Genomic DNA, 21,224 nt, shown 5'->3' with positions numbered 1-21,224 from the left:
CATGCTATCTGGACATGTCTTACCATACATAATTGCATGTTGGGCGTTCAGCTGGCAGTGAAGCATAGGCCATTGATGATGTTCCGTCTCCATAGTCCTCTGAAGTCAATGGTATGGTTGGAGTTCATCAATACTTCTGCAATCCATTGCACCCAATGTACAGGGGGTTGTCCTGTACAGCTTCACCAGAGCCTTGTTGGCCGGCCTCACCTGTTTCCACCTCTCACAATGGGGATGTAGAGTTGGACTTTGAGAGGCACGTAAGTACATTGAGGAAGTAAAATGACAACGGGATGCAGAATTGAGTGTAGCAGTTGCAGAGAAAGTGCAGTGCAGTTAAACGTAGTGCATGAGCCATGGCGAAGTAGATTGTGAGGACAAGGGTCCATCTTATTGTACAAGGAGAGCATTCAATGGGCTTCATATTGATAGGATAGACTCTCTCCTTGAGAGAGACTGGTGGTTCATGCACTCAGGCTTTTGTACCCTTTGGCTGCTGGGAGAGGGGAGTAGAGAGAATGGTCAGGGTGGGTGGGGTCTTTGATTATGCTGGCTGCTTATGTGAGGCAGTGGGAAGTATAAACAGAGTCTAAGGAGGGGAGGTTGGTTTGCATGACGTATCACCTATCCAGGTGGAAATGGCAATTTGCCATCTGTTGGGCAGGACTGGTATTGTAGGCTGGTGTGGGTGAATTCCCAATCTGTGTTGGCTTCTTTCCCACTCCCCCCCCAACCTGCTGGACCCTGAGAGCTTCCACTCTCCACCTGAAGGTCTTAAACTGGTCCTTGTATCGGGGATCTATGGTCCAGTAGTCTTGGCTTGGCATGGTACCAGTTCCACACGCCTGGCTGCCTCACCACTAGTTTGTTCCTTGGCACGCCTTCTCATGAAAAGTCTTGGATGTTCTCAGCTGCAGGCTGGCACTCTGGTCCGGGTGGAGCTTGACGCCTGCAGGCAGGAGCTGGAGCTGGAGCGGAGCAGGAGCCAGAAGCTGCAACATCAGCTCGATGACTTAAAGAGGACCAACCAACTCTCGGAGCAGTGCCAGGTGAATCAGGTACGTACCCAGTCTACCATCCGTCACCTCAGCCGGCTCTTCTCAGTCATAATCATCGTCATACAGCACGGAAAGAGGCCCTTCAGCCCAACTTGTCCATGCCAACCAAGATGTCCATCAAAACTAATCCCATTAGCCCATGTTTGGTCCATATCCCTCTAAACCAGGGGATCCCAACCTTTTTTAATGCCATGGACCAATACCATTAAGCAAGGGGTCTGTGAGCCCCAGGTTGGGAAACCCACTCTATCCTTGCACTGTCCATATCCATGAAATATCTCTTACAGTTGTTATTGTACCTGCCTCAACCACCCTTCTCTGGGAACTCATTCCATGTACTGTCCACCCACCCTGCAGAACACATTGCTCCTCAGGTTCCTATTAAATCTCTTCCCTTGAACCATAAACCTACCCCCTCTAATTCTTGACTTCTCAACCTGGGAAAAAGACTATGTGCTTTCACCCTTTGTAAGCCCCTCATGATTATATGCTCAGTCTCTAATGCTCCAAGTAATAAAGTCTTACAGAATCATAAGACTACAGTGAAATGTTTACAGATTACTTACTGTACCCTTAATTCAATATCATGGGCGTATTGTGGTGTATACAATCATGAGGGATATAGATAAGGTGGATGTTCACTGTCTTTTCCCCAGGGTGATTGGTTGATGAGTGCTTGACCATCAGTGACCATTAGATTTGTCCAGCCTTCCTGTTGATGGATTGCATGCAGAAACCTGTGTGGGGGAGTTTTTAAAGTTACACTGGGGCAGTTCCTGTCATAAGGGGGTGTTGTATCAGAACCCAAATGCAGGACACAGACACTGTAGCATTAGGAACAGGACAGGATGAGGGACTGGGAACAAGGAGCCTGGGGTGGACTCCGAGCCTGAGACTGAACAAGGACCCCGAACCTGGGTCTTGCCTCAGGCTCGGACCCCAAACCCAGGCAAGGACGTGACAAGGCTTGGCTAAAGACTTGGGGTCTTGAGGCTTGGCTAGAGGCTTGAGGCTGGGGTTGAGGCCTGGCCTGAGGCTTGGAGCCAGGACTTCTCCTTCGACAAGCCAGGACTCAGCTTCCACTCCACACCAAGGTGGGGCAGGACCATCCATCAGGTAACAGCAGAACAGCCAGACTTACCCAACAGGGGCAAAGACAAGACAGGACAGATTCCCCCCACAGGGCAACAGCAGAACAGCCTGACTTACCCCACAGGACAAGGACAGGAAGAGACAAACACCAAAGAACAACAGACAGTTCTATCTCTGCATCAGGGCTGCTCTGAGTAGCCGTTACAGCCAGCAACCTTGGCTGGCTACGGAAACAACCGGATCCCTACCTAGCTCAGGGTGGCTGACAGCCACCCAGCTGGCCCGGGAAACGGCCGAATCCATACCGCAATGACAGCTCCAACTACTGACAGCAAGCCTCCAAGAAGCAATGGTTCTCCAATGCAGCCTAAAGATGGCAAGTGGCCATACCAGCCATTTGCTCCATGGGAAGCTTGACAAGACAACACCCCAACCACACTTAATCCCAGGGCCACTTATATTCCCAGCCAACAAGATGAGCGTCAGGTGTTTATGGTTTAGTCCAACCGAAACAAGGGACAGCCGGAGGACCCCGGACCGGACCACGACAGTTCCACTCAATCAATCTCAGAAGTCTGGGTCCAATGGTATGAGTAGACCACAACTGAGGTCTTCCTTGGTTGCAGTAGATGACCATGGCTTCTTCTGCACCTTGTCATGCCCTTCGCACTCCATGAAGCGTTGCAGAACCGCCTTCGTGGCCGTTGGATCTCACTGTAGATCCGCCAGAGCTGACCACATGCTAGGACAGGCGTGTCCCAATTTCACCGGAGTATGGGGCCTGCCAGCCACCTTCGCCTGCTTTAGCCTGCCTGTTGAAGCGGGGCGGCCGCTGTCACATGCAAGGAGTTTAATCGGAGCCACAGATGAGAGCTGAGTGTCTGATGGGGAATGAAGGTGAGTGAGCTGCCCCAGAATGGACACAACAAACCACTGCACCAGAGGTACTACCCCTCCCTGGACACCCCAAACATCCTAGGTAGGGGAATCTAAACGTACAGAGCAGAGGATGAGATGAGACGGGAAAAGTTTTAAAGAGACCTGAGGGGCAACTTTTCCTCAGAAGATGGTGGGTGTCTGCCAGTAGGTTGTATACAGGTACAATTATACTGTATGTGTTTAAGTAATATTTAGCCAGATACATGGATAGTAAAAGACTTAAAGGGATATGGGCCAAATGCAGGCCAACAGGATTAGTTTGCATTAACATCATGTTTGATGTGGTTGAGTTGAACCAAAGGCCTTGTTTCCAAGTTATAGAAATGATCACTCATGAGACTAAATATAATGAGGCCAAATTAAGGCACCCTTGGCCCCTTCTCTAGTTCCCTATCTCCCTGCCCCACTGTTTCTCTCCCTGGCCCTCACCACCCTCCACAGAAACAAGAGGATAACCAGATCAAATTCCTTTGCAGGCAACAGTGCCACACAAGATGCAGAGCAGGCAGAGTGGACAGCCAGTGGAGGATTATTGTCAGCAGGAAACTAGGTCAAACAAGTTAGTTTTCAAACTTTATATTTAAAACTTCGTTTCCATTGTGTATGTGTGTGTTAGTTCCCCCTTTCTTCTTGTCTTTTAAATGTTAGAGCGTAGCCTAGTTGTGATTGTTGTCCCAGATCTGATTGCACATTGATACTAATGATACAAAACCCAAAAAAAAAGCCACAGTTGTTTGCTCATAAGACATAGGAGCAGAATTAGGCCATCCATTCCATTGAGTCTGCTCTGCCATTCCATCATGGCTGATTTATTTTCCCTCTCAACTCCATTGTTCTGCCTTTAACATTTTTACTAATCAAGAACCAATCAATCTTTGACAGACTTCTGTGTATTCACAATTAAGATTATCCTAATTGGTGGCCCAAAAGAGCAATTCATCTGGAGCTGCTCCCCTAGCTTCATCTTACAACTCTGCAAAAAATTCTTAACCCTTCAGATGCTGCAACGGCTCCCTTTATTAAAGCAAAAGATGTAATGCTGAGGCTTTGTAAGACATTGGTTGGACTGCACTAGAAGTATTGTGAGCAATTTTGGGCTCCTTCTCTAAGAAAGGATGTACTGACACTGGAGACGGTCCAGAGAAGGTTCATGAGAATGATCTGGGAATGAAAGGGTTAACATATGAGCAGTGTTTGTTGGGTCTGGGCCTGTACTGTACAGAAGAATGAGGGGGAATCTCACTGAAACCTTTTGATAGAATGGATTTGGAGAGGATATTTCCTGTAGTGGGAGAGTCTAGGACCAGAGGCATAGAGTATAGATTATATAAAGCATAGGAAAGTTAAACTACAAGAAAAATAACAATTCTGCCAACAGCTGTTTCAGTCTGTGTCTCATGGTTTTTGATCCAATGAGTTTTTTCCATCTATTAAACATACACTTGTGATAACTTACTGATGAGATTCATTCATTATCTCCTCTGTTGCTAGGACTTCTTCTCCAGTCTACCTCCTCCCTCATTCTTGGAATTATTTTAGTAAATGTCTCTTGCATTCCCTCCAAAACTTCACATCTTTCTCGAACAGTGGTACTCGCAACTGGGAACAGTAGCCCATCTATGCCAAATCCAGTGTTCAGTTAACATTGGCTGTGACTTCCTCATCTTGAAAAATTCTCTGCTACTTCAGTTGATTTCTTGTTTCACTTGAAACCTTCAGGAACTATGTATATTCCTTCCTTAGGAGCGCGGAATGAAAAGTTCTACAAATATGCAAGTTATTTGTGAATTAACATTCAGACAGTTGCCTTTCAAAGCACCAGTGTGTGTCCAAATATTCATTCAAGTTTGTAATGCTGTCTTCTCCTGTCTGTCTCTCCCTCCCTCTCTCTCTCTCTCTCTCTCTCTCTCTCTCTCTCTCTCTCTCTCTCTCTGTCTCTCTATATCCATCTCTCTCTTTGTCTGTCTCTCTCTGGATCTATCTGACTGTTTTTCCCTGTCTTTATCCTTTTACCTTTCCTCTTCTCTTTTTCATTTCCACTGAGTCTCGATTAAGCCCACCAATCCATTTATTTTTACCGTCAACATACTCCATCTTCCACCTCTGCTCCTGTTTCCTCCTCCCTTCCCACAGCCACCACTCTTGTTCTCACATTGTTTCACACACATTACTAACTTGCTTTGTTTTGCCAGTGATAAGAATCAAGAAGACTCACTCGATCACCTCTCCTTAAAGCCTGAAGGTAATAATTTTAGACATTTTATGATCATTAACTGACCTTTTAAAATATATATTGTCCACTGTTTAGCTAAAAGAAAATATGCAAAGAATGAGGAAAAGGGTGTCTAACTGAGGTTGACAGACTTTGACGATGGGCGACAGCAGAGGTTAGTGCTTGTGCCCTGTTTGTTCACCACTGACATCAGCTGTCAGTTATGACCTAATAACCTATTTCCGAGTTCCGAGTTTGTGGAAAAGCTAAGTGGGAATGTGAATCAGGAGGGAGGTGTAGAGAGGCTGCAACAGGTTGGAGCTCAGCCGAATGAATATAAGGTGGCAAAATATATAGTAGACAGCCGTCTATCCCAAGGAGTCATGGGTTTGAGCCTCTGATGGACTGTGCCCTCTCCAGGGCGCGAGCCTGGGTGGGAAGATTTGAAGAACCGGCTGTTGCCCATGCCGCGGGTACCCCTCTCCACGTCGCTGATGTAGTCCAAGGGAAGGGCAAGCGCCAATACAGCTTGGCACCAGTGTCATCGCAGAGGTTGCCAGAGTGAAGATGTAAACAATGTCAAACTGCCTTGGGGACCCTGGCTCCGGATTTCTTCCTTGAGGTTTACTCCCAAAGCCTTTCCCATGGGTGGGTATGGCCGCAAAGCAGCGGAGGTTTAAAATCAGGGTTTTCTTTCTCTGGCAAAATATAAGGTCGTCCAATTTGGTGCATGAAACAGAAAAAAGAGCACAGTGTGAGACTGGGAAATATTAACATTGATAGTGTCTGAAGCATCCTTCTACACTTCTCTGAAGTTAAAAAACAGGTGCAGCAAACAATTAGAAAAGCATTTGTAACTGATCTTTATTCCAGGAGGATGAGAGGGCAGGAGTAAAGAGACTAAAAGACAAGAGTGTCTGCAGATGCTGGAAAACAAGAGGGTTTTTTAGTAACTCCAAAACATAAAACTAATCAAAAGAAAAACATGGAGTGGGAAACAACTTGTGTACGTTTAGTCTTTACTTTTAGTGAGGCATACACTTATTACGTGGTGGCATGATAACATATGCCATTCACATACTTTTATATATAACCCTTAATGAATTATGTAAACAACAAAAATGCTTAATCAAACAATATATTTACAATATTACCTAAATATTACTGAAATATTAGATACATAACACAGAGCAACACACACAAAATGCCGGAGGAACTCAGCAGGTCAGGCAGTATCTATGGAGGAGAATAAACGGTCAACATTTCGGGTTGATGCCCTTCGTCAGGACTGGAAAGTAAGGGGGCAGAAACCAGAATAAGAATGTGGGGCGAGGGGAAAGAGTACAAGTTGGCAGGTGATAGGTGAGACCAGGTGAGAGGGAAGGTGTGTGTGGGGGACAGAGGGGATGAAGTAAAATGCTGGGAGGTGATAGGTAGAAGAGGTGAAGGACCACAATTATAAAGGGCAATATTTGACCTCATCTTGAGTATAGTTAAGTTTAGCTCATCTGAACTATGCAGATATACTTTCCAGGCACAATGTCGGCTCATCAGAATACTTTCAGGGATGGGGGTGTGTTACATATGGATATATGGAGTCGACCGGGCCTGTAGACTTGGAAGTTTAGAGGAAGGAGTGATCACATTGACCAAATTCTTATGGGGCATTTATAGTTTATTTAGAGATGCAGCATGATAACAGGCCCTTCTGGTCCAATGAGCTCACACTGCCCTGTTACACCCATGTGACTAATTAACCCAACCCTGCTGGGACGTTTACCCAATTGCACGGGAGGTATATAAAATTTTGAGGGGCATACGAAAGCTGTATGGTTACAGTCTTTTTCCCAATGTAGGGGAGTCTAAAACTGGAGGGAACAAGTTTAAAGTGAGAGAGGATAGTTTTAAAAAGATCTGAGGGGTAACTTTTTCACTAAAGGTTTTGAGATTCAGTACTGTGCACAGACAGCTAGGTTGCCTAAGAATTTTGTGCAGGACTGTAGTAATTTTATGTATTGCACTGTACTGCAGCAGCAAAAAAAGAATTTCATGTAATATGTGGGTGATGATAAACCTGATTCTGAAATGTGTCTGTATTGTGGACTGAGAGTGGGAAGTGGACAGGGAGAGTGGAATCATGTTGGGAAAAGAGGAAGGGAGAGGGGAGGGAGTGGGAAGCACCAGAGAGACGTTCTGTAATGACAAACAAACCGATTGTTTGAAATTAAGTCACCTTGCCTGGTGGCTCAGAGCTGGATATATCTGCACCCATGCTACCCCCCACCCTGGCACTCTTCTGCCACCTATCCCACAGCCCTCCCCTCACCATTCCCAACATCCTTCGCTTCCGCCAGATTTAAAAACTCACTCTCTGCTCCACACTGACAAATACAGTACTGTGCAACAGTCTTAGTCACCCTAACTATTTATATTTGCCTAAGACTTTTGCACAGTACTGTATATGCAACGAGATAGGTACAATTACTGGTTAGACATTTGGATAGGTGTATGGACATAAAAGATTTAGAGAGCTATAGAAAAAATGCAGGCAAAAGTTACTGGCTCTGATAGAAATCTTTGTCATCACGGAAGAGTTGGGCCAGAAGACCTGTTTTTGTGCATTACTACACTGAGTCTACCTGTTGCAGTCTTCTACTGTCACTAGGTGGCAGCAACAGCCCAACTTTCTTTGATATAAACTGGGTTTGAGAATCACAAAGACAAGAGATTGACCAAATGCTGGAAACCTAGAGCCCACACACACAAAATGCTGGAGGAACTCAGCAGGTCAGGCAGCAGCTGTTGAGGGGAATAAACAGTCGACATTTGGCCAAAGACACTGACTGTTTATTTCCCTCTATAGGATTTGAGAATTCCTGCTTCATGTTCCCTTTATCTTTATGCCATTATTTCTATAGTTAAAAGAAAATTTGAAATATACACTCAGTGGCCATGTTACCAGGCACCTCCTGTATGAAATAAAGTGACCACTGAGTGTACGTTTGTGGTCTTCTATTCCTGTAACCCGTCCTTTTCAAGGTTCGACATGTTGTGCATTCAGAGATGCTCTTCTGTACACCACTGTTGTAACGTGTGGTTATTTGAGTTACTGTCACCTTCCTGTCAGCCTGAACCAGTCTGGCCATTCTCCTCTGACCTCTCTCATTAACAAGGTATTTTCACACACAGAACAGCCGCTCACTAGATTTTTTTTGTTTTTCGCATCATTCTCTGTAAACTCCACAAACTGTTGTGCATGAAAATCCCAGAAAATCAGCAGTTTCTAAGATAATCAACTGCCCTATCATTCCGCGGTCAAAGTCACTTGGATCACATTTCTTCCCCATTCTGGTGTTTGGTCTGAAAAGCAACTGAACCTCTTGACCATGTCGGCATGCTTTATTGCATTGAGTTGCTGCCACCTGATTGGCTGATTAGATATTTGCATTAACAAGCAGATGTACAGGTGTAGCCAAAAAAGTGGCTATTGAGTTTATATTTAAACCACTTCAAAATCACTCCTCACTCTGGAAGTTGAACACATGGTATAGCTGTTCGCAAGGGTAGTGCATCAATAGCAGTTGCTTTGGGTCAAGAGGGACATGTCAAAATTCTTCGGCCTCCTGAGGTGATAGAGGCGTTTGGCCATGACATCAAATTGTTTGGCCAGGACAGGCTATTGGTGTTCACTCCGAGAAATTTGTGGCTCTCAACCCCAGCATTGTCAATGTAGACAAGAGCATCTGCACCCCCACCTCTCCTGAAGTCAATGACCAGCTCCGAGAGAAAGGCTGTTGCTATGACACCACATCACTAAGCTCTCTGTCTGCTCCCTGTACTCCTACTCATCATATGCCCAGTACGGAGATGTCATCTACAAACTTGTCAAGTTAGAGCAGAATCTGGCCATGCACAGGGACAAGAATATGGGGCTAAGTACAAATGGTGGCACAGTAGCATAGTGAGTTAGCACCACGCTTCACATTACAGGAGACCTCGGTTCAATCCCTGCCACTGCCTGCAATGAGTTTGTATGGTCTCCCCATGACTGCATGTGTTCCCTCCGGGTGCTCTGGTTTCCTCCCACAGTCCAAAGATGTACTGGTTGGTAGGTTAATTGGTCACTGTAAATTTTTCCATGATTATGCTAGGGTTAAATTGGGGAATTGCTGAGTGGCATTGCTCAAAGGGCCGGAGGGACCTATTCTGCACTGTATCATGATATCTAGGTACACAGGTGGATAAATAAACAAACAAACAAACGAAGTGTAAGGAAGTCATGTTGCAACTTTATAAAACTTTGATTAGGCCACACACCCTGAATGATCTCCCCATTACAGGAAGAATGTGGAGGGTCTTGAAAGAGGTTTACCAGGATGCTGCCTGGATTAGAGAGTTTGAACAAAAGAGAGAGGCAAGACAAACTTGGGTTGTTGTTTTCCCTGGGGCTTCAGAGACTGAGGGGAGATCTAATGGGTGTTTACCAAAGTATGAGAGGCAAAGAAAGGGTAGTTGGTCAGAATCTATCTCCTAGGGTAGAGATGTAAAATACTGGAGGACGTGCACCTAATGTGAGAACAGGAACGTGCAAGACCGGTTTCTCAGAGAGTGGTAGGTACCTGGAGCAAGCTACCAGGTGCAGTGGTGAAAGTAGATGCAATAGTGGTCTTTAACAGGCTTTTAGACACATGAAAATGTATGGAACAGGGGGACATAGATTACGTACCGACAGGAGAGATTGGATAGGTACATGGATAATAGGGATGTGGAGGGCTATGGTCCCAGTGCATGTCAATGGGAGTAGGCGGTTTAACTGGATTCAGCATGGACTAGATGGATCGAAGGTCCTGTTTCTGTGTTGTGCTTCTCTATAACTAATTACATTTTGCAAAGGGACAACACAAAGTGCTACAGGAACTCAGCAGGTCAGGCTGATCTACAGAGAGGAATGACTAGTCAAAGTTTCAGGCTGAGATCTTTTATCAGCACCAAAACATCGACTGTTCATTCCACTTCATAGATGCTGCCTGACTCAGTGGGTTCCTTCAGAGCTCTGCGTTTGTCTCTCTGGATTTTCAGCATCTGTAGAATCTCTTGTTTTTGTCCCACAACTGAGACAATGAAAGCAACTTCACCCTCAGCCTAGAGCTTGCTGTGTGCATATTGGCAGTTGTGATTCCTACATTACAAGACCACCAAACGTATTTTAAAAAGACTTTACTGACTTGTGAAAGATGATCTATGAATATGAGACTGCCTTATATTTTCTCTTGATCTCCAGCACAGTGAACAAACATAGAGCTGGGTAACAGCCTGCAGGGATGAAGGGAAATCAGACTCCAATATTTGGGAACCACTTCATCTTCTAGACAGAAATGTTGTCCTTTCTGAGAGAGACCAGTAGCAGTCGTATTGCATAGTCTCCCCATTACTCTGCCTCTTTCTTCAGCTCTTTTTCTTTCTGACTAATCGCCTTTTCCCCTTTCTCCTCTCTCTCATTCTGCTTTTTGCCTTCTCTCTCTTTTCTCACTCTCTTTCTCCTCTCCCCCTCCCCCTCTCCCCTTCCCCACTTCCCCTCTCTACCCCCTCTCACCCCCTCTCCCTCCCCCCTCTCTCACTCCCTCTCTTTCTCTCATTCCCTCTCCTTCCATCCTGGCTGTACACCCCTTCCATATCTTTTGTGAAAACCGATCAGTCTGTGGGTTTTGTCCAAACTTAAAAACCTTTTTGCTGCTTTGAGCTGCAGGATGTGCTTTGCATTAAAGTGCAGAGGAGATGCTCTTTCCCTTTGCCCAATTCCTGACAGTCACTAGACTCCAGAAATGCAATGTTGCTTGGAACTGCAGTGTACAAAGTGGTTGTTGTTATTTCTGATTGGTGTTGCGGTCCAACAGAACATCATTTGCGATTCCTTCATTTTGCTGGCTTCTCCGTCACAGTTCGATAATTGAAATATTGTCTCTTTGTATTGTTTTGCAGACAGTGAGGAGCCTGATTATCAGCTTCCCAACCAGGAGCCCCCTTTAAACAGGTACCAGTGCTGCTTCACACACTTCATTCACTGAACTCGGAACAGCAGAGCACAGGAACAGGCCTTCAGCCCATCATGTCATACTGTCACAGAACGATACAGCACAGATACAGGCCCCTCAGCCCATCTAATCCATGTTTTGTCAAAGCTAGTCCAATTTGCCCATGTTTGGCCCATAACCTTCTAAACCTTTCCAATCAATTCAATTCAATCCACATACCTGCCTAACTGGCTTTTAAACATTGTTATTGTAGCTGCCTCAACCACTTACTCGATGTTCATTCCGTATGCACGCCAACTTTTGTATACAAGTAAATAAGTTGCCCCCCTCCCTCTATGTTCCAAGTCCTTCTCACCTTAAACTTGTCCCTCTACTTCAGAGGGAAAAGATTGTGTGCATTCACCCTCATGATTTTATACCCCTCTCAGTCTCTGACATCCTAAGAAATGAAGTCCTAGCACAGCAGAGGCAAACCTTTCTGGGAGCCTCTGCCCAAATTGGTGATAATCGTCTAAAAAAATTCTCTTGCACGCCATGGTAATTTTGAGCAGAGGTGATCATTATCTGATGAATTAGTAACAATAATTATGGATTTTTTAAAGGAAAAATGATGTATTCATTATTCTGTTATTAATAAAAGAAGAACAGAGATAATTTGAAATAAAAGAAGCATTTTAGAAAACCTGTTCAAAATTATTACTATCAATATTTTTTAAAAGTCTGTTGAAAAATAAATATTCATGGAGGTGCTAAACTGCTTTCAGTGTTTACTGTTATTATCCAGTGTTCACTCAGAACGACAGCAGACAAAATGGAAGCAGAGTGAAGCCAGTTCCAAACCGTTTACTATCCAAGTACTGATGTGGACGTCAGGTTGATGAGGATTTCAAAACCTATCATCCAATGTAACGTGCTCTTGCACCTGTCTGGCTGGTGCAAAGCTGGCATGAGACATTTCCTGTGAAAGCATCTCACTGCTTCTGGGTTGTAAAAAGAAATCATTTAACAGTAAATATAATCATCATCATAAGAAAGTCTGCTAATGCTGGAAATCCAACGCAACCCACACAAAATGCTGGAGAAACTCAGCAGGACAGACAGCATCTATGGAAATGAATAAACAGTTGACATTTATTAAGAGACAGAAATGGAAGGAGGAAGACGTCAGAACTAATAGTTGGGGTAGGGGAGAGAGGCTAGTTAGAAGGTGATGGGTGAAGCCAGGTAGGTGGGAAAGGTAAGGGGGTGTAGAAGAAGAAATCTGATATGAGAGGAGAGTAGATGATAGGAGGAAGGAAAGCAGGATGTATCTTTTTTATCATGGGTGGGGTTTAAAGAATTGAAGAGTGGCATTGCATCCTGCATGCCAACACATTTTTTTGCATGCTCTCTTGGGCACATGTGCTGTAGGTTCATTACCCTTGTACCTAGCCTGTCCATTCTCTCACTATAGCTCAGTCTGGCAGCGTCCATATAAAACTTTTCTGCATTCTTTCCAGTTTAATGGCAACTTTCCTATAGCAGGGTGACTAAATCTGAATGTAATACTCCAATGTGACCTCACCAGCATGACCTCCCAACCTTTATACTCAATGCCTTGATTTATGAAAGCCATGATGTCAAAAACCTTTACCACCCTCACTACCTGTGGCTCCACTTTCGGGAAACTTTGTTCTTGCACTCCAAGATCCCTTTGTCCTACAACAGTCGCCAGGACCCTGGCATTCACTGAAATTCTTACCTGGGTTTGATTTTCCAAAACATAACACCTCACATTTGTCTGAATTCAACTTCATTTGCCATTCATCATCCCACTTAGTCAACTTTTTCGAGATTCCCCCTGTAACATTTGATAACCTTCTTCGTGGTCCACTATGCCACCTATTTTAGTGTCACCTGAAAACTTCCTAACCTTGAGCACTCTTATGCAAATTGTTGATGTGATGTCAGACAGCAATGACCCCAGCGCCAGCCCCCGAGATACATCTCTAGTCACAGACCACAATTTGGAGAAACAGCCTTCTGTTATCGCCCTCTGCTTTCTCCACCTAGCCAAATGTGTAACCAATTAGCCAGCTCAAGTGTGGCTGTACCAAGTTTTCATAGGGCTGAATGAGATTTCTTAAACTGAGATGTCAGGGGTAAGTTTTTTACTCAGAGAGTGTTGAGTGCGTGGAATGGGCTGCCGGCAACGGTGGTGGAGGCGGATACGTTAGGGTCTTTTAAGAGTCTCTTAGATAGGTTCATGGAGCTTAGTAAAATAGAGGGCTATTGGGTAAGCCTAGTAATTTCTGAGATACATGTTCGGCACAACTTTGTGGGCCAAAGGGCCTGTATTGTGCTGTAGGTTTTCTATGTTTCTATGAATGCTCTGGCCAACGCAGGCGAGCCTGCCATACACCGCCTTTATTGATCTATCCACATAAGCAGCCACTTCCGAGGAGATATGAACAAGGTCTCTCACTATAACAAAATAGTTTGTTCTCGCTCAGTGTCAGAAGTCAAATCCTCACACTTGGCCGTGTCTCACCACACGAGCACGCCTCAGTGCGCCAAGCATTCCTCGCCCCTCATTCCCAGTCTTACCCACAATCCTCTGCTGTTGTCCCTGGTACCACATTTTGCTGCTTCTGGTGAAGGAGAGAGCGAGGACAGAAATATTGCCATGCTGTTGAATTTCTGTTAGTGTGCCCTCTTGTTCCCAAACCTCAATTGCACTCCCTACCTTTGTCTGAATGTACAGTGGCGATGAGCTCCTGACACACGACCTGGTGAAGCAAATATCTTCCCTGCAGCAGGACCTCCGGGACTCCAAGACTACCCAGCGGCAGCAGAACGCGATCATACGAGGCCTAAGAGAGGTCAGTGAGTGACAATGATGAATCGTGGGGGGACGGGGGGAAATGAATCTGTGGGGTTGACATCTGTACAGCCTTGGGCTGATCAAATCCTGCTTACCTAGAGTGAAACACAATCTACACTATTTGCACATTTGTTGTAACTGATGGATCAGTGATGGAAGTTTAAGGTCTGCAAGGGGGAGTTTCTATTTCATTGCCATCTCCACTGAACGCTCCACTGTGTCTCCACTGATACAGCTGAACCTCAATAGTGGATACTTCCCGATACCTCTCACCCCACTCTGGACGTTCATTGATGCCCCTTCACCCCAACACTGGACACGCATTGCAACAGTCCGATTGTCTCTGTCATCACTAGCTCTGAAGTTTTTTATGTTATCCTCTCTGATTTAAATCCCTGGTTTAAGATGCACATTGCAACCTACCTCAGGCCAGGCTGGCAATTGCATTCCTCCTCGTGGCCCAGACATTTTATTTTAAGGTTGTGTCAGATCTCTTGGCTGATTAAGTTTAAGTTGTGGTTATGTTCACAAAGGTTCCTTAAGTTTGGCAGAGCTAGGGGAAGTAGTGGGGATCAGCTCCCACCACCGATTAAATAGCCATGGACAACCAAGGTCAGCTCCTGGCCTTCACGTGTGGCTTAGCTACTAAGCCCAGTGGAACCATTTCTACTGCCAGGAGAAAGGGCAAAGGCAGATTACTGGAGCCGTAGAACTAGTTACTTCAGACAAATGGGACTCATCAGCCTTGGTTGGTAGCTCCTCTAGGAAAAGGAGAACTGATCTCAAACCTCTGATGCCTTGTGGCTATACCCATTCACAGGGAAGGCTTTGGGAGTAAACCCCAAGGAAAAATCTGGAGCTGGACAGTCCTACGTTGAGATCAGTGCTGACTGGCACTCCTGCAATGGCACTGATGCTGAACTGTTTCGATCTCTGCCATCCCTCTAGGCTGCTTAGAGAGGGGGAGCCTGTTACATGGACATGAGCTCGTTCTCCATGTCATACGGCTCTGGCCAGTATGGCTTGCATATCGTGTAAACAGCCAGGACACAATGTCCATGGTCAACCCTAACCAACAGAGGGCCTCCTATGTTCAGAACTGGGGTTCAGTGAGCAGGATTGGCTTTGGTGGTGGATGAATAATTCTGGCCAATTAACCTAACCAAAAAAAGGACAACAGTCCATGACTTGTGAACATCAGTGTGCCACTGCCTCTGGAAGGAAAATAAGAGGAATTAATTGTGAGTTATTGAAGAGAGTTCTTTCAGGGTTTTCACTGGTGGTGGAGTAAGTTGATTTACATAATTAGAAAATATCAGACAGTTTTGAAATCAGGCATAGCTAGACAAATGTAATCCTTCATCTGGTGTGGCACGGTGGGTGGAGTTGCCGTATGCAAGACACATTTTTCACTGTTCCTTGGTATAGGTGACAAAATAAACCAATTTACCAGTTCTTACAAACTCTGCTGAAAAGTGGTGGATACATCACAGCAAGAGCTCTCCCTGCCACTGAGCACATCTACATGGAGCACTGCCAGAACAAAGCAGCATCCATCATCAAGGACCTCCGCCGTCCAGACCATGCTCTCTTCTCACTGCTGCCATCAGGAAGGAGGTACAGGAGCCTTGGGTCCCACACCACCAGCTTCAGGAACATTAATTAACTTTCAACCATCTTAACTTGAATTAACTTGAACCAGTGTGGAGAACCTCACTCACTTCAACACTGAACTAATCACTAAACACAACCTGCAGACCCACTTTTATGGACCCTACAGCTCATGTTCTCAGTATAATTTTTATATCTACTCTATCTATTTATTGATTAATTATTTGTCTTCTCTTGCACATTCGTTGCTTGTCAATCTTTGTGTGTAGTTTTTCATTGTTTCTATTATATGTCATCTACTGTGAAAGCCTGCAAGAAACTGAATCTCAAGGTAGTTTATGGTGTTGTACTGTACACATACTTTGACAATAAATTTACTTTGAACTTTGAAAGATGCTCCTGGTCTGGCACTGAAAAATAAGAGCAATACACACAAAATGCTGGGGGATCTTCTTCCGAATTTCTTGTGTTTATGGCTTGAAATAAGAGTTGCAGGTTTGTGTCAGGAGTAGGAGATGTTGCAATGTTTACAGCTAGCTGGTGATTCTGTGGCTTGGCTGGATTTGGAAAATGACTGCTCATAGATCCAGCAGTTGGAGCCGGGGGAGTTACAAGCAAAGGCCAATCAATTGTGGAACGCGGTGATTGCACATTGACTGGAGCACCACACTGCTCACGGGCTGAAAAGTCAGTGCTGATGGGACGGAGAGCAGTTCATTACTGTCAGCAGTGGTTCTCCTCAAGGGTGGACATGTATGGAGCAAGCGAACCTTCACTGAACCTTGCGTGCTTGGTAGTATTGATGAACACATCTTTGTCAGTGGTTTGTGAAACAGCTCCTTCTGTCCACAATATCCTGAAAAGGGAGGGTGAGCAGCCAGAAGCCGTGGTACATATTGGTACCAACAACATAAGTAAAAAAAGGGAGGAGGCCTGAAAGCAGAATACAGGTAGTTAAGGAAGGAAGCTGAGAAGTAATACCTCAAGGGTAGTAATCTCAGGATTGCTGCCTATGCCATGTGACAGTGAGGATAGGAATAGAATGAGGAGGCAGATAAATGCATGGCTGAAGAATTGGAACAGGGGAGAGGGATTCAGGTTTCTGGATCCTTGGGATCTCTTCTGGGGCAGGTGAGACCTCTACAAAAGGGAAAGGTCGCACTTGATTCTGACGGGGACCAATATCCTTGCGGGCAAATTTGCCAGAGCTGTTTCGAGTGGTTTAAACTAATATGGCAGGGGGATAGGGAAACCAGTATGATAGAGCTGAGAATGAGCCAGCAGGTTTACAAGTTGATGATGTAATATGAATATAAGGAAGGACAAGCAGACGGAGCAGAGTTAAGTTGTACCACAGAGTCAAGATTCAAAAGGGTGAAGAGTACAGGACATCCTTTGAAGGTGAGTGAAGGAACGTTCAGGGGAGATACCGGAGATAGGCCTTTTACACAGAGAGTGATTATTGCCAGGAATGCACTTGCAGGGGTGGTGTTAGAGGCAGATACATTTGGAATAAAGTGGACGAGCTCATGGTGCATTAGAGATCGGTCAGTATGACGTTGTGGGCATCACTGAGTTGTGGCTGAAAGAAGGCCATAGTTGGGAGCTTAACATTAAAGGATGTACTTTGTATCGAAAGGACAGGCAGTGGTGTGGCCCTGTTGGTAAGAGATGGAATTACATCTTTAGAAAGAAGTGACATAGGGTCAGAGAATGTTGAATCTTTGGGAGTGGAATTAAGAAACTGCAAGGATAAAAGAACCACTATGAGAACCACATGAGCCTCCAAACAGTAGAGATTACGGCTGGGATTGAAAAGGCACGTAATAAGGGTAATGACACAATTGTAATGGGAGTCTTCAATATGCAAAGGGATTCAGGTCGGTGTTGGATCGCAAAAGAGAGAATTTGCTGAATGCCTACGAGATGGCTTTTTAGAGCAGCTTGTACTTGAGCCTTCTCTGGGAAAGGCTGTTTTAGATAGATTCCTGCGTAATAACCCAGATCTTATTAGGGAACCTAATGCAAAGGAACCCTTAGGAGGCAGTGATCATAATGTGATTGAATTCATACTGAAAATTGAGAGGGAGAAGCATATCTCATATGTATCAGTTTGGCAATGGAATAAAGGGAATTACAGAGGCGTGTGAGAGGTGCTTGTCCAGGTGGATCGGAGGAGGATACTGGCGGAGTGACGGCAGAGCACATGTGGCTGAGATTTCTGGGAATAGTTCACAAGGTGAAGGATAGATATGTCCCACAGAAGATGAAGATCTTGGATGGCAAGGGTAGGCAACTGTGGCTGACAAGGGATGTTAAGGACTGCATAAAAGGTAGCAAAAGTGAGTGGGAAGTTTTTAAAATCCAACAAAAGGCAACTAAAAAAAACTATAAGAAGGGAAAAGATGAAATATGAGGGCAAACTAGCCAATAATATAAAGCAGATTACTAGAAGTTTTTTAGTTATGTAAAGAGTAAAAGAGAGGTGAGAGTTGATATTGGACCACTGGAAAATGATGCTGGTGAGGTAGTAATGAGGGACAAAGAAATGGCAGCTGAACTTAGTGTGTACTTTGTATCTGTCTTCACTGTGGAAGACACTAGAGGTGTGCCAGAGGTCCGTGAGTGTCAGGGAGCAGGAGTGAGTGAGTGCCATTGCTATTGCAAAGGGAAAAGAACTAGGCAATCTCAAAGGTCTTAAGGTGGATAAGTCACCTGGAGCAGATGGACTACATCCCAGAGTCCTGAGAGAGGTTGCTAAAGAGATAACGGATGCATTGGTCATGATCTTTCAAGAATTACTTAATTCTGGCATGGTCCCAGAGGACCGGAAGATTGCAAATGTCACTCCACTCTTAAAGAAGGAAGGAAGTCAAAAGAAAGGAAATTATAGGCCAGTTAGTCTAACCTCAGTGGTTGGGAAAATGTTGGAGTCTATTATTAAGGATGAGGTTTTGGGGTATTAGGAGACTAAAAAGATAAGTCAAAGTCAGCATGATTTCTACGAAGGGAAATCTTGCCTTTCAAACCTGTTAGAGTTCTTCGAGGAAGTAACAAGTGGGTGGACAAAGGAGAAGCAATGGATGTAATTTTACTTGGATTTTCAGAAGGCATTTGATAAGGTGCCACATATGAGGCTGCTTAACAAGATAAAATCCTATAGTGTTACAGGAAAGATAGAAGAATGGCTGACAGGCAGGAGGCAGCGAATGGGAATAAAGGAGCCTTTTCTGCTTGGCTGCCAGTGACTAGTGGTGTTCCGCAGGGGTCAGTATTGGGACCGCTACTTTTCACATTGTTTGTCAGTGATTTGGATAATGGAACTGATGGCTTTCTGGCAAGGTTTGCGGATGATTGGTGGGGGTGTAGGTGGTGCTAAGGAAGCAATTCAATTACAGCAGGAGTTAGACAAATTGGAAGAATAAGCAAAGAAGTGTTGGGAAATGTATGGTAATGCATTTTGGTAAAAGGAACAATAGTGTGGATTATTATCTAAATGGGAAGAAGGTTCAAACATCAGAGGTGCAGAGGGACTTGGGAGTCCTCATTCAAGACTCCCAGAAGGTTAATTTACAGGTTGGGTCTGTGGTAAAGAAGGGAAAAGCAATGTTGCCATTTATTTCAAGGGAAATAGAATATAAAAATGAGTCGATAATGCTGAGCCTTTATAAGACACTGGTCAGGCCACACTTGGAATATTGTCAACAGTTTTGGGCTCCATATCTCAGAAGGGATGTGTTGTGATTGGACAGAGTACAGAGGAAGTTCGCAATGATGATTCTGAGAATGAAGAGGTTAACATATGAGGAGTGTTTGACAACTTTGGGCCTGTACTCACTGGAATTTAGAAGAATACGGGCAGATCTCATTGAAACCTACCAATTGTTCAAAGGTCTAGATAGGGTGGATGTGGAGAGGATGTTTCCTATGGTGAAGGTATCCAGACCTAGAGGGAATAGTCTCAAAATTGAGGGGCAACCTTTTAGAACAGAGATAAAGAAGATTTTCTTTTAGCCAGAGAGTAGTGAATCTGTGGAATGCTCTGCCACAGGCTGCAGTGGAGGCCAAGTCCGTGCGTATATTTAAGGCGGAAATTGATAGTTTCCTGATTGGTCAGGGTATCAAAGGATATGGCAAGAAGGCAGGTGTGTGGGGTTGAGTGAGATCAAGGATCAGCCGTGATGGAATGGTGGAGCAGACTCGATGGGCTGAATGGCCTAATTCTGCTCCTATGTCTAATAGTCTTATGGCTCCTTGGTCCACTGAGTCTGTAGCAATCACAAAACATAAACTTGCCCTAATTTAATTAATTTATTTAGAGATGCAGCATGGTGACGGGCCTTTCCTGTGCAACGAGCCTGTGCTGCCCAATTGCACACATGGGGCCAATTAGCCAACTAACCCCAACGTCTTTGGATGTGGTCACACGAAGAATGTACAAATTCCTTACAGACAATTGTTGGGAATTGAACCCTGGTTGCTGGTGCTGGAATAGAATTACAGTCTCGTGACACCCTAAATCTTGTACTAATCCTGTTTCTTTCCACCTACGTTCTCATAACTTGCCTCACCTGCACATGGGGGTAATCTATGTTGGCTAATCGATCTACCAACCCGGAGAAGTTTTTAATCTGAGAATAAATTGGAGCACCCAGGGTGTTCCCACATGGTCACAGAAGAACACGTAAACACCATGCTGTTGGCACCAGAGGTCATTGATTCTGACAAATGGTCCCCGAACTGAAATGTTAGCTTTGGTTTTCTTCCCTCCTATGGACAATTGAACCTGTGTCTCTGCAGCTGCTCTGTTAGTTCTGCCACTGTGTCACCTCATTTAGTGGCACCACAATGAGTTATTCCCTGTTCAACCACACAGAGAGCTGGAGGAACTCAGTAGGTCAGGCAGCATCCGTGGAGGGGAATAAACAGTCAACGTCACAAATAAGGAGTCATCCTCTCTTCCTGTGCCCACCGGGAATTTCTGTATGGAATTGGCTGTAGACTGCCAGTCGGATGTAACAATACTTAAAAACGAAAGGCATGTGATGTTCACCAGCCCATCTGTTTAAACTAATGAGCTAGAAATGGATTTGTTACAGTACAGATGGTCCTATTCTCCCGTTGGAACCTGTGCTTGTGACAGCTCATCAGTCTGAGATGTCTCCTCTTAGATCATCCTTTCCGACTCCCAGTGTAGTCACTGAGAGGAGGGTGCAGAAGGAACAGGGCTGAATCAGAATCAGGTTTATTATCATATGTCGTGAAATGTGTTGTTGTGTGGTAGCAGTACAGTGCAGCACATAAAATGTGCTATACATTATAATAGGAAATATGTATAAAAATCAAATTAGTGCACAAAGAGAGAAAAAATAGTTGAAGGGTTCATTGTCTGTTCAGAAATCTCATGGCGGAGTGGA

At 44.7% G+C, this 21,224-nt stretch overlaps 1 protein-coding gene across 7 annotated transcripts in view; it reads left to right on the top strand.

Annotated features, from left to right (window-relative positions):
• Positions 1-21,224, top strand: part of LOC140714317 (uncharacterized) — a 156,049-nt gene that overhangs the window by 89,201 nt on the left and 45,624 nt on the right. For all 7 annotated transcript variants that reach the window (XM_073025468.1, XM_073025466.1, XM_073025463.1 and 4 more), the window contains 5 exons: positions 912-1,058; positions 3,566-3,648; positions 5,282-5,331; positions 11,281-11,332; positions 14,077-14,194. In XM_073025468.1, coding sequence (XP_072881569.1) covers positions 912-1,058; positions 3,566-3,648; positions 5,282-5,331; positions 11,281-11,332; positions 14,077-14,194 — 450 coding nt within the window. The remainder of the gene's footprint in view (positions 1-911; positions 1,059-3,565; positions 3,649-5,281; positions 5,332-11,280; positions 11,333-14,076; positions 14,195-21,224) is intronic.

This window comes from Hemitrygon akajei, chromosome 21 (assembly GCF_048418815.1).
Source record: "Hemitrygon akajei chromosome 21, sHemAka1.3, whole genome shotgun sequence".
NCBI classification, from domain to species: Eukaryota; Metazoa; Chordata; class Chondrichthyes; order Myliobatiformes; family Dasyatidae; genus Hemitrygon; species Hemitrygon akajei.
Note: the sequence above shows the minus strand (reverse complement) of the source record. Positions and strands in the feature narration are given on the sequence as shown.